Source organism: Cynocephalus volans, chromosome 11 (genome assembly GCF_027409185.1).
Source record: "Cynocephalus volans isolate mCynVol1 chromosome 11, mCynVol1.pri, whole genome shotgun sequence".
NCBI lineage: Eukaryota > Metazoa > Chordata > Mammalia > Dermoptera > Cynocephalidae > Cynocephalus > Cynocephalus volans.
The window spans coordinates 39,932,698-39,947,078 of NC_084470.1; the positions used below are offsets into that span (position 1 = coordinate 39,932,698).

A 14,381-nucleotide genomic window follows, 5' to 3' on the forward strand; every position below is an offset into this window, starting at 1 on the left:
AAAATTTTAAAGTTTAATAAATGTGTTAAAAGCTAAAAATCTAACTAGATTATGACTCAAGACAAATTCAAATTTATAATGAAGGCAACTTGCATTCAACTGGTGAATCTAGGTGAAGAGAATATGGGTATTTATATACTTTCATTCAACTTTTTGTAGGCTGAGAATTATTTAAAATTATAATAAGAGGGTTGGTGGTTAAAATCAGGACTATGCTAAGAATGCCAGCCTTTGCCGTTCTTTTCAACGTTATTCTATAGGTAAGAAAAAGTGAAAAAAGATTTGAAAGGAAGAAACAAACTGTTGTTATTCACAGATACATAGAATCCAAAACAATCCACAGAGAAATTTTAAGAATTAATCAGGTAATATAGCAATATGTCTGGATATAAGGCCAATTGCATCTCTGTATACCAATAAGCTTTAAAATGTAGTTTAAATGATATGACTTAAAATAGCGACAAAAATATAAATACGAGTAAATTTAATAAGAGATGCACAAGACATTTATGGAGAAAAATTTAAAACTTATGGAAAGAAGTTTAAAAAGATCTACAATGAAAAAATTCTATATTCAGGAACAGAAAGATCTAACATCATAAAAATGCCAGTTCTTCCCAGATTTATGTACAGATTCAATGCAATCTTGATTTAAAAATATAATCAGTGGGGCTGTCCAGTTAGCTCAGTTGGTTAGAGTGTGGTGCTGATAACACCAAAGTCCAGAGTTCAATCCCTTTACCGATCAGCTCAAAATGAATAAACTATATATTTATGTATATAAATATTTAAATAAATATATTTATTATATTTATATAATAAATATTTATATGTTATACTTACATATATAAATGCAATCCAAATGTTTAAACAAGTGAATGAATATACAAATTTATATACATACACACATATATACATACATACATACATGTGTATATATATATATATATATATATAATCAGAGCTTTTTGAAGAAATCAACAAGGTGACTCCAAAATTTATATGGAGAAGGGCCAATACTAGCCAAGACACTAGTGAAACAGAAAAGGGTGGAAGGAGAATGACTAGTACTATTTAGCAAGAAGATTTACTAAAGAGTTGTAGTAATTAAGATAGCCCACGGATAGAAAGACAAAGAGATCAGAATCCATAGTCACGCATCACATAACGACGTTTTAGTCAAGAACGGACTGCATATACGAAGGTTGCCGGAGCTATAGGCTAGGTGTGTAGTAGGCTACACCATGTGGTCTTGTGTGAGTACACTCTATGATGTTTGAACAAGAACTAAATCATCTAATGACGCATTTCTCAGAATGTGGCCTTGTCATTAAGTTAAGCATCGCTGAACAGTTGGAGGTCCTGGTAATATTGGTTATCCGAAGGGTGGAGGGAAGAAATTTGATCCCTGTATGCTCCAGGAAGGGACGCAACAATATCTCCCATCCCACATGCTCTTCCAAAATCTTGACACTCTCCTTTGAACCTGCATGGGCCTTTGAGACAGCCTCAACCAACAGAGTGCAGAGGAAGAGGCACTATGTGACTTCCAAGACAAAATCATAAAATTGATGTAGCATCTGTCTAGCATGCTGTCTCTCTCTGCCTCTCTCTTTCTCTGTCTTTCTCTGCATGTGACAACTCTTACAATGATTAACTGCTAACAGATGAAAATTGGCTACGAAGTAAAAAAGTGATTAATTTGAGACTAACTAATATAATCAAAAGCTCAACTCATTTCTTTTTTTTTGTTTCTCAATTTTTTTCTTTTTAAGGTGGAGTGAGGCAAAGGCATAAAACCATTTTAAATATCAAAATTTCCCCAAAACTTGGCCAAAGATTATTTGCGGGTGGAGTGGGGAAAGAGGATAGTAAAATACCATAGAGTTATTGAGGTCAAAACAGTAATTCCATAAATATAATAGCTGCAAATTGGAAGCTACCAATAAAAAAGCTGGAAGCTACTAGATCAGTATGTTATGATATATTAACACAATGAGCGGGAATTATCTACAACTTTATACAAAACATATATACTATTGAGTGAACAAAAGCATATATTGAATAAAAAAAGCCAGGTGAAAAAGAGAACATATTACACTTTTTCATTTACATAAAGTACAAGAACAGGTGATATGAGTCTATGCTATTAGATTCATCAGGGTAGGTGGTTACCCTTGAGGTTGGAAGGAACTAGAAAGGAGCATGGGGGTATTTCCTGGGTGCTGTTAATCTTCTGTTTCTTGAACAGATTACACAAGACTGTTGCTTGTGAAAAAATATAGCGAGCCATGAATTTATATGTATACTTCTCTGAATGTATAATTACATTTAAATATAAAGTTTTTTAGAAGCTAGAAGAAAATATTTGCAATGTTTATGTTCAGCAAATTACACATAAAGAGTTATTACAAATAGATAATAAAAAGAAAATTACATAATAGAAGAAAACAGGCTAAGGCTATAAATACACATTTTACAGAGGAGGAATGCCAATGGGTAATACATGTATGAAGAGCCGTTTTCCTAAAATCCTGGGCTCTGGTGTTAGAAATGTGGGATCTAAAACCTGGCCATGTGGCCTAGGGAAAAATTACTTAATCTGTCTAAACATCAGTGTCCTCCTCTATAAAATGGAGATAATGATGGTAATTACTTTGTAGGGTTATAAGTGTTAATTGATAAAAGACATATAACATTTTCAGAACTATTTCTGCCACATAGTAAGTGCACAGTAAAGGACAATAGCCTTAAGAGGAGGATGAGTAGATGTAGGAGAAGTACCACCAATATGAAAGAAGAAAAAAGAAATCTAAAAGGAAGCACCATTTTTTATCCATTAGATTGGCAAAGCTTAAAAGGCTGATGGCATGCAAATTGTGGGCAAACAGACACTCATATGTCTTTGGTGGAAGTAACAATTGCTACCTCATTTTAGAAAGTATCTCTATATAATATGATTAAAAAGAATTTTTAAGCTTTTGACATAATGATTCCATGTTGGAAATACATCATACGAAAATAAATGAATATTAATTACTCTGGTAATTTTTATGTGAGCAAACTTTTTGAAAAGATTAACACACACCAATATTGAAATAATTTTAAAAGGAAACTTGAGAGGGAGGGAATGAATAGACAGAGTAGTGAAAATACTCTGTATGATACTATATATATATATAAAATGTTGAATACATGTTATTATACATTTGTCCAAACCCAGAGAATGTACACCACCAAGACTGAATCCAGACATAAATTATGGACTTTGGGTAATTATGGTGTGTTAATGTAGGTTCATCAGTTGTAACAAATGGACTTCTCTGGTGAGGGATGTTGGTAAAGGGAGGGAGAGGGGACATGCATGTGGTATGGCAGGCGGTATATGGGAAACCTCTCCCTACCTCCCAATTTTGCTGTCAGCCTCAAACTTTTCTAAAAAAAATAAGGACTTAAAAAATGAAACTTAGAAAATGTGGTTAAGAATGTGAAAAGAAAAGAAGGAAAGAAAAATCTCCCTTAGGCCTTCCCACTGTTTTAGGGTTGAGTCTAAACTCCATAATGACACAAAAGGCCCTGCTTTCTTCTCCAGTTTAATTCCTAAACTTGCCATCCCACATCCTGGATGACTGGCCATATTGGATTTCTTCCACTTCCACATCTATACCATATGATCTTACATATCTGGGCCTTTGCATGTGCTATTTCTTTCCATGAAAACATCCCTTACAAACAACCCTACTGCCCTTCACCTGAGTCTTTGTCTGGGTCTCAACTTAGATGTCTTTCCATCCGGAAAACCTTTTGTGATCTGCTTCCTCTATCACTTCCACCCCGTCTCACCTTTCACTCTTCCCCTGTGCTTCTGTAATGCCTTGATCTTCACATATCATAGTATCTCTTGAATCCCTCAGTGGTTTTAATTTACATTTCCTTAATTATTAGTGATGTTGAACATCTTTTCATGAGCTTGTCATCCATATATCTTCTTTGGTGATGTGTCTGTTTAATTATTTTGCCCATTTTTAAAATCGAGTTGTGTGTTTTCTTGAGTTTTGAGTGTTCTTTATATATTCTGGATTCAAGTCCTTTATCAAATATTTTCTCCCATTCCGTGATTTGTCGTTTCATTCTCTTAACAACGTTTTCAAAGAGCATAAGTTCTTACTGTCGGTAAAGTCAATTTATCAGTTTTTTCATATGGATAGTGCATTTGGTATCAGACCTTAGAAATCTTTGCCTTACCAAAAATCACAAAGCTTTTCTCCTGCTTTCTTTTATGAATTTCACAGTATTAGGTTTTACATTTAAGTCTATCATTTAAGTTTATTCTCCTGTTTTCTTCTACAAATTTTACAGTATTAGGTTTTACATTTAGGTCTATCTACTCCAAGCTGATATTTCTATATGATGTGAGGTATGGATTGCATATGGATATCCAATTGTTTCAATACCATTTGTTTAAAAGACTACATTTTCTCCACTGAATTGCTTTTGCACCTTTGTTGGAAGTCAGTTGTGAGGCTTACATCCAGACATGATATTCGGTTTCATTGGTCTATTTGTCTATCTTTATGCCAATTGCATACTGTCTTTCTTGATTAGTGTAACTTTACAACAGATCTTGAAGATAGATAATGTAAGTCCTCCAACTTTGGCTTTTTTTTTTCCTCCAAAGCTTTTTTGGCTATTCTACGTCTTTTCCATTTCCAGAAGAATTTTAGAATCAGCTTGCTAATTTCAAAAAAAAAAAAAAAAAGCCTTTTGAGATTTGTAACGAACTAAATTCATATTTCAACTTCAGAAAAATTTATTTCTTAACAATACTAAGCCTTCTGACTTATGAACACTATATCTGTATATAGCTTCCTATTTATTTAGGTCTTCTTTCATCTCAGCAATATTTTGTAGCTTTCAGAGTATAGGTCTTTCACATCTTTTGTAAGGTCTATACCTAAGCATTTTACATTTTTGACACTATTATTAATAGTATTTTAATTTCAATTTCTAATTGTTTGTGGCTAATATATAAAAAGTATTGCCTTTTGTATATTGATCTTGTATTTTACAACCCTACTAAAAGTATGTATTAGTTACAATGGTATTTTTATAGAATTTTTCCTGTAGATGATACATTATCTACAAATGAACAGTTTTACTTCTACTTTTCTAATCTGGAAGCCTTTTATTGCTTTTTGTTTCCTTATTGCACTGGCTAGAACCTCCAAAATAATGTTGCGTAGAAATAGTGAAGGAAGACATCCTCATCTTGCTTCTCATTTTAGGGGAAAATCATTCCATCTTTCATCATTAAGTATGAAGTTAGTTCTAGGTTTTTCACAGATGCCCTTTATAGGTTGAGGGAATTCTATTTCCACTTTGCTGAGGGTTTTTGCCAGGAATGAATGTTTTATTTTGTCATATGTTTTTCTGCATCTATGGAGACAATCATGGTTTTTCATTTCTAGTCTGTTAACATGGTGAATTACAATGATTGATTTTGGAATGTTACATCAATCTGGGATAAATCTGTTATTAGGTACATAAGTGCTTAGGATTGTTATGACCTCTTGGTAAATTTATACCATTATTATTAAATGACAGATTATATTTTTTACTGTAAAATCTACTTTGATATTAATATAGTTTATGTAGCTTTCTTGTGATTAGTATTAGCATATCTTTTTAAATCTTTTTAATTTTAAACTATGCATGCTTTATATTTAAAGTGGGTTTCTTATAGGCAGCACATAGTTGGTTCCTGCTTTTTAATCCAATAAAATCTCTGAATTTTAATTCAGGTGTATAAACCATCTACATTAAATGTGATTATTGATATAGTTGGGTTTAAATCTACTACATTGTTATCCATTTTCTATTTATCCGATATGTTCTTTGTTTCTTTGTTTTTCTTCTTGTGCCTACTTTGGGTTAAATTATTTTTTTATGATTTTATTTTACCTCTTTTCTTGGTTTATTAGCTATGATTCTTTGCTGTGCTATTGTAGTGGTTTCTTTAGGATTTCTAGTAAATGCCTTTAATTTATCACAGTTTACCTGCAAGTGACATTACACCACTTGATGCATGGCATATGAACTTACAATAATACTCTTCCATTTCTCCCCCCTCAGCCCTTGTGTTATAGTTGTCATATAATTTACTTCTTGGTACGTTATAAGCACTGCAATAGCTTGTTATTATTTTCGCCTTAAATAGTCGATTTTCTTTTAAAGATATTTAAAAAATAAGAAAACCTTCTTTTATATTTATTTCAGTGCTCTTCATTCCTATATATAGATCCAGATTTCCATTTGGTATCATTTTCCTTCTGCCTAAAGCATTTCTTTTAACTTTCTTGTAGTGCAGGTCTGCTGGTAATAAATTCTTACAGCTTTTGTATGTTTGAAAAAGTATTTCACCATTGTTTTCAAAAGGTATTTTCCTTGGGTATAGAACTCTGGGTTGATAGTTTTATTCTTTCAGTACTTTGAAGATGGTGTTTCACTGTCACCTGGCTTATTTATTTTTTGCTCTTATTTTATCTTTCTTCCTTTGTACATAATGTCTTTTTTTCCTCCTGACTGCTTTTATATCTTTCTCTTTATCACTGGTTTTAAGCGATTTGATTAAGATGAGCCTTGGTATAGTTTTCTTCATGTTTCTTGTGATTGGATTCATTGAGTTCTTTGGATTCGCAGATTTATAATTTTCCTTAAATTTGAAAATTTTTGTCCATTACTTTTTCAAATATCTTTTATGTACCCTTCTTATGTATGTTAGGCTGCTTGAAATTGCCCCATGGATCACTGAAGCTCTGTTCTTTTTTTTTTTTTTTCGAGCTTTTAATTTTTTGTTTTATTTTACACAGTTTTGTGGAGTGAGCAGGACTAAAGCTATGTTGGGACCTAAACCCAAATGGGCTTTAAAAGGTTTTAAAAGGACAGTTTTTTCCTTGGCATGCATTTCTCTAACTTCCTTCTTTCCACATAGTTATTTAATATTTTGAACCTTGCTTATGGGGCAAGGTGACATTACTTACATCAATTAAAGTTGTTTTTTAGTCAGCCTGAAACTGCAGACTTGCAAGGAGGCACATACTATCTAGACCCTAAGAAACCAAGGAAGACATCAGTAAAGCTATGCTGATTCCACCCCTCCAGCAGGACTCTGAAATAACAGCAAAGATAGGAGCAGAAACCAGACGGAGTCTTGGCAAGACCTAGCACCTGGCTCCTTGCACAGGGCCCCCATGGCTCACGTCCCCCTCCCTCCTGCTTTTCATTTCCCACGTTCCATTCTCTTATCCCCGTCTTAAAAAAACCCTCAGTAAATCTGAGTCTTGGAGATGGCTTTAGTCTGGCCATTCTCCTGCAGGTTTACCGGAGAGATGGGTTAGCCCAATATCTGTCCTCAGGTCACTGATATTCCTGAATAAAAGTTGACTTCTATTTTCACCAACATTTGACTTTTGAGTAGTTTGTTTTCAAAAGTGGGCAGGTAGCCAGACCAGGGCCCAATAACAAATTTTGGTGAGCCAAGCCAGGAGCTGAGTGGCCCCCATAACAGTGTATATCGCTATGCTTTTTCAAATTCACTAATCTTTTCTTCTGCAGTGTATAATATGCCATTAATCGCATTAGTGTATTTTTCATTGCAGACATTGTAGTTTCACCTCTAAAAGTTCAATTTGGGTCTTTTAAAATATCACCCAGAGCTTCTAGATATCTGAACATGTGAAGGTTCCCAGAGGGTGGCGTGCCCAGAGAGGTCACGGAAGCTCAGCATCCCTTCTCACATGCTTTGCCCTGAGCATTTCTTCATCTGTATCCTTTATTATAAGCTGGTAAGTTTCTGGAAGCTGAGACGTTCGGGCAGACTCCGTGTCTGGTTAGGGCCCACTTTCTCGCAGATAGCCATCTTATCACCACACATAACCAAAGAGGTAAATGGTTTCTCTTTCTCTGTCTCTCTTGGGCCTCTTGGACAAGGACAATAATCCCATTCCTGAGGACTCCATTCCCATAATCTAATCACCTCCCCAAAGTCCCACCACCTAGTACCATTACCTTGGGGCTAAGGATTTCAACATATGATTTTTTTTTTTTTTTTTGGTTGCTGGCCAGTTACTGGGACCCAAACCCTTGACCTTGGTGTTATCAGCATCAATATATAAATTCTGAGGCTACATAAATGTTCAGACTACAGGAATTGACATGCTAATATGACTGTGGAGGCTGTCTAGGCAGGAATAAATTCTGTAGGGCAGGGCCTTTGGAAAGGCAGGCTGAAACATTGGCAGGAGATGAAGTTGCTGTGCACAGATATGATTCTTTGTTCTTCAGGGAAGTCTCAGGTGTGCTCTTGATGTCTTTCATTGATTGAATTAAGCCCACCTAGACGATCCAAGACAATCTCATTTTACTGAAAGCCAACTGATTATATAATCCAGTCACATTTACGAAATACCTTCATAGGAACACCTAGATCAGTGTTTTATTGAACAACTGGGGAGAATAGACTAGCCAAGTAGACGCATAAACACTATCATCATAATGAGATAAATGTGTTTCAGGAAGAGCTGAGGAAAACAAAAAATACAAAGTGAGATAAAGATATCGTTACAGTATGTAGTGACTAATATGGCCAGACAAAATAAGTAAGAAACAAGATTACTTAAACACAGTAGAAGACAAAATGCCTATGTACATATATATCCACATACATACACACACAAATGTGTGTGTGTGTGTATATATATATACATATATATATATATCTTAGACAGCACAGATTCAGAGTCATATTTGGAAAGGTATTATGAAAGATGTAAAATCACCTAGCAGAATCTGCACTTCCACTTAATCTGATTACTTCAAGTTTTTTTTTAAAGGTGTTAAATATTTAATGACGGGATTAAGTTGAAAGGTATTTAAGAAAAGGTGGGGTGACCCTGGGCCTGGACAAATCCTGTGTCGTTGGGAGCTGTTTGGTTGCCAACTTGTCTCTGTAAAGTCTGTGTCTTCTTCCCAAGATGGATCTGAACAACACTCCAAGTGGCACACTACAAAAGGAAACTTGACAAGGTCAGTTGTTCATACTGGAGTCAAAGGATCCCCTGAAAGTTTGAACACAGCCCTCACCCTGATAAAGCTACCAGGGAACAACGGACCAAAAAGATTGGTGTTCCAAAGTCTAAAATTCAGATTTGGTTTAAAAACTGCAGATTGAAACAGAAGACACTGGAGTCCGGATGCTCCTTAGGGAAAGATCAAACTCAGGGGCATGACCAGTTTCAGGCTTGGACTCAAGAATACTTTTCAAAAGAAGCCACACAGGTTCGGATCCCTATATAGGGATGGCTGGTTCGTTCACTTGGGAGAGTGTGGTGCTGACAACACCAAGTCAAGGGTGAAGATCCCCTTACCGGTCATTCTTAAACAAACAAGCAAACAAACAAACAACAACAACAACAACAACAAAAACCAAAGAAGCCACACAAGAAGACCAGACATCCATCATAAGAACTCAACCCAGAAAACTAGTTCAAGCCTTTGAGAGAACTGATTCCCTGATATTGCCACCAGGAAAAAACTGGCTTAAAATACAGGCATCTGGAATCAAGAATTCAAATGTGGTTTCAGAACCAAAGATCTTTGTACCCTGACCAGAGCAGAAAGCAGCCATAAATTTCTTGGTCCATGGCCCAAACAGGAGACCAGATCTGACTATTCAGCAGCACCAAACCGACCTGTACACTATCCGAGGCAAGTCTCATCATTTTTCTTCCTTTAATTCTTTCAGCAAGAACCAAAAATTTCCACCTTCTCTTCTTCCATCCCATGTGTCATTTGTTCCACGGGATTCCTTCAGGTCTGTGTGAGCCGAGGACCGATGTCATGATCACGCTGCCCGCACAGGGCGTGCAGGGAGAGGAGAACTCTGACCCCCCTCTGATGCTTATGAATCACTAGCCAATACTGCCAGCTCTGGGAGAGGACTTCTCACGTACTCACACTCCTTTCTGGATCCAATACCAAGAAAAATGTCAAAATCACAAAGAACATACTGGCACAGGAGTACCACGGTTAAAGAGCTATTCTCAGCCTCATCCTGAGCACAAAAAACAACAATCTCAGGATGTGGGTCAGATTCACATATCTTACATTATGCAGTGGTGGGATGAGGGCCACCACGCTCTGATTGCAGAAAGGGACCCTCTCAAGGGGACACAGAGAAACAGAATTGTGGCAGCAGGAGGCATAGTTAACTGGAGAGCCATCTCATCCACTTGGTCAACTGCAGCAGTGATATGTAGAAACTTCAAGCCTTTAGATCAACTCCTTTCATCTACAGATTTTCAGTAAAATATATGTTTTCTAAATCCTGATCTTCAAAAAGAGGACCCCTTAGAGGACCCAATCACCCCTCAGTGAGGAAGATTTCCAGCCTCTGCTCTAAGTACTGCAAAGCTCTCTGGGGTCTGAGCTCCAGGACAAGGAAGATGTCATTCTCATGACCCTGGTTCAGTCTTCCTTTCTTTTGATGCAGAGTCAGTATGATTTAAAGAATGATGAACAAGGACATCCCATCCTGGAGCAAGACTAACGAAGAGGGAAGGATAAACTACTTGGGAAACCTAAATGGAGGTTTTTGCTCTGTGTGTGGGCAGTGGTTACCTTCTGTACTCATTTCACTGAGCAAAGGAGTGTTTCAAAGCTCCATACTGTCCTGGGAAGCTCTAAATCCTTCTGAAGAGAAGCATTTTCCGGAGAGATATAACCTCTTGTTGCATTCACCACATCCTTCACAGTCTGGAAAACCCATGAACTCTAACCAAACCAAGCCAAGGAGAACAGGTCTACAAGACACACATTGGCATTTCTTCCCTCTGACAAGGTGGGAAGGCAAACTTGAGATTAGTCTGATGTGTGGAAAATGAGCTGATATTGTATTTCCTGATGATGTGAGTTCATGAAAGTGAGTTTTTTCCCCCTGAGCTCTGAGGGTTTGAATTGGGAGCTGAAAACTCCTCAGCATCCATGAAAAAGGGAACGAGTTAAATGGATAAGGATATATCCATAATAATGAGCATTCTTCACTTATAAGCCTACCTTTTAATCAACTATTTAAGACATAACAAAAAATTGCAAGGAAATTATAGCACCATAAAATCACTGAATATAATCTAATGATGTTACATTTTTAGGTTTTCATATATATTTATATATGTGTGTATATGGACATGAAATTGCTCATTTTATTATAAATAAATTATGTCAACTTAAAAAGTAAACGAAAAAAGAAAATATCATCCATGTCTTTACATTCCATGTTCAATCTTTTTGTAGCTTTTTGAACATATAGAATACAATTGTAATAACCATTTAATATCTTTGTCTACTAATTTTATCATTTGTGTCATTTGGGGTTGGTTTTGATTGATTTTTTCCTCCCCATTGATTCATATTTTCTTGATTCTTTTAATGTCTGGTGATTTTTTATTGAATGCTATACATTTAAAATTTTTCCTTGTTTTATGCTGGTTCTTATTTTTATTACTATAAATACACTTGAGCTTTCTTCTGGGATGTAGTTAAGTTTCAGTTCCTGCTTGTAAGCTTTGTTAGATAAGACCAGAGCAGCATTTAGGCCAGGTCTACTTTAATCCCACACTGAGAAAAGAGCCTTTAAGTTTTCTTCCTGACACCCCATGAATTGTGAAGTTTTCCACTCTGGCTAGTGGGACAATCCCCAGGCAATGTAAACATTTGTCATCCAGTGGTTCTCAGATGTGTACAATTTTGCCCCACAGTGGATATTTGGCAATGTCTGGAGATACTTTTGGTTGTCACAACTGGTGGGGGAGTACTATGGGCATCTTGGTACTAGAAGCCAGGATGTTGCTAAATATCTTACAATGCAGCCCTCACAATATAAAATTATCTACCCCAAGATATCAATAGTGCTGAGAAAGTGTGTGCAACGCTTTTGGGTGGTTTACTCCCTGGGCTTTGAGTAGTTTCTTTACATGGATTTGCTAATCAGCACTCAGGTGGGGAGTTGAGGTGGATCTATTTGGTTCTTTGGATTTATTTCTCAGTGGAGCTTTCTGGAACTCTACTCTAGACATCTTGGCCTCCCCAACCTCACAGCTTTGAATCCTCAAATCAGGGAGACTGCGGAGCTTTGTCTGGACCCCAATCCCACTCTGAGCCTGGAATCTGTCTGGGTGGTAAGTTAGAGTAACATTAGGGCTTTCCTCATTTGTTCCTCTTTAATGTGTTGCCATTCCACATTGTCTGATGTCCAACGTCTTGGAATCCATTCTTTAAATATATTTTGTTTGGTTTACAGATTTTTTTTTTTCAGGCAGAAAGTTAATTTGCATCTCCGTTGTTCTGTCTTGTTTAGAGCAGAAGTCCTGCTGTTGACATTTTTGAGATTTAATTAAAATCAAATCATTGGTCTGGATCAGTAGTCAAAAGCTAGCTATCCACAACTGAACCTTCTTCACAGAAGTGTTTTGGTTGTTTAAGTTTTTTAAGTGATTTGCCAATATCAAAAAGTAGTGAAGTTTTATAAAAATTCATATCTCCAGCTATTTTTGAAACATTCTTTTTGGGGATATCTCAAAACAATGGAGGGAATTTAGGAGGCTAACCTTTAGCAGTCAAGGCATTATAGGGTATCAGCCGGGTTGGATTTCTTCTTCATTGCCCCCAGTTCCACCTTTCATTCTTTTCCATCCTGCCCTGCGCCCAGGAGGCTGACCTCATTGGGTTCAGCTGAGCAGGGGCACTGATGGGGATCAGAGAGTGGAAGAAGGGTCTAGCCTCCTTCTTGCTAGTTTACTGCAGGTTGTCCAAGTGTTTTCCAAGCAGCAGCATTATCAAATCGTCTTATCTATACTGTTTTCCCTTTGGGATTCAGAGACCCTGCCTAAGTAGAAGAAAGTTAGAAAACATGCACAGAGAAACCTATAGAATACTTGGCCAACCAAATTGCCCTGATCACAACCATGATCCCCTGCAGGAACCCTGCTTCTCAGGAATCAGGCTAAGAACATGACTCATAATTTTTTTCCTTAAACTCTGAGAGGAATGAGGACATCGCAGGACTTCAAAATACTGCCTTGCCTTTTCTCAGCGGGTGTCTTTTTTGCTGAAAATGAAGGAGGAATCAGAGGGAGTTATTTTGAGGCATCCACCTCCAGATTAATATTTAATTGTATTCCTAGAGACTCTCTTCTATTTACATTCTGTCTTTCAGATAAGCTTTGCATCAGTATCATTAGGATCACCTCCCACAGTCTATTCTATTTACACAATCTGTTTTGACAGCTCTGAGCAGAAGGGTCCCTTAAGGAAAATTAGATACCATCTTATCATTATATTCTAATCATATTCTGCACTCTGTGATCTCAGCTTAATGATATTCAGCTCTGGAGCACAAACGCACACTCCCACATGTAAGTAAGTACTAGTATGTGCATTTTAGCATACTAACTCAACCCATACATCTCTTTGCTTTTCTGCAACAGCTACGTACTTTCTATCTGCAGCCTTCTAAATATTTAGTGATGAGCACAGACTATTTGGTTCATTATATCAATCATCTTTTTAGCAGAAAAGCTAGAATCCTGTAAGAAGTAACATACCAAAGACTACTTGGATTTTAGACCTATACAATAAAGACAAAACCTACCTGCCAAGATTAAGAAAACCAGCAAATATATAGGGCAGAGAACATATATTCTGAGAATTCACTATCCCAGAGCTAAGGATAGGCTAAAGTGCAAGTGGAAGCTGATGCCACTCTGTTACAGACTTATATTTTAGAAAAAAAGAAAGACTAACCATTGATCCATTTAGATCTCAAATATCATCCATCCTCTTTTGAAAAACAATATAAACAACAATAAAAGCTATGCTTTAAAACTTAACATTTTCGTGACTAAATATTTATCAGGCCTCTAAAATATTTTATGTATAAAATATAAGGTCCAATCCATGGCGCATTGCAGAACCAATGGGTTCTTCAAGGGTCCTGGCAAATCTTATAACCACTGTGATACTCAGTTCCTTTCTCTGTAAGTGGGGTGGGCAGAGCTAGAGCAGTCTCTAAGGTGCCTCCAGCTCTCCAATACAGTAACTCAAGTAATAGCAATGGGTTTGGGGACTTTGGAAGAAGTCCTGTTCAACAGAAGGCCATATTCTTATGGCATTAAAGTTGGTACATTTCAAGAGAAATGGTGACAAAGACAGACCACTGCAGCAAACATTCTAACTGCCCAGGGCCTGTGGAATAGACTACCATTTGGTGTCTGGGATGGGGAAGGGGATAGGATCACAACAATGGCATCTACATGTGAAAATCTACC

General features: G+C 36.6%; 1 protein-coding gene across 1 annotated transcript; it reads left to right on the plus strand.

The window, feature by feature from the left end:
- The first annotated feature begins 9,542 nt into the window (after positions 1 to 9,542).
- DUXB (double homeobox B) lies at positions 9,543 to 10,365 on the plus strand. The gene is given in 3 exon segments (XM_063113370.1): positions 9,543 to 9,682; positions 9,685 to 9,874; positions 9,876 to 10,365. Coding segments are annotated over 3 exon segments (732 nt in total). The 5' UTR covers positions 9,543 to 9,630.
- Positions 10,366 to 14,381: the final 4,016 nt, after the last annotated feature.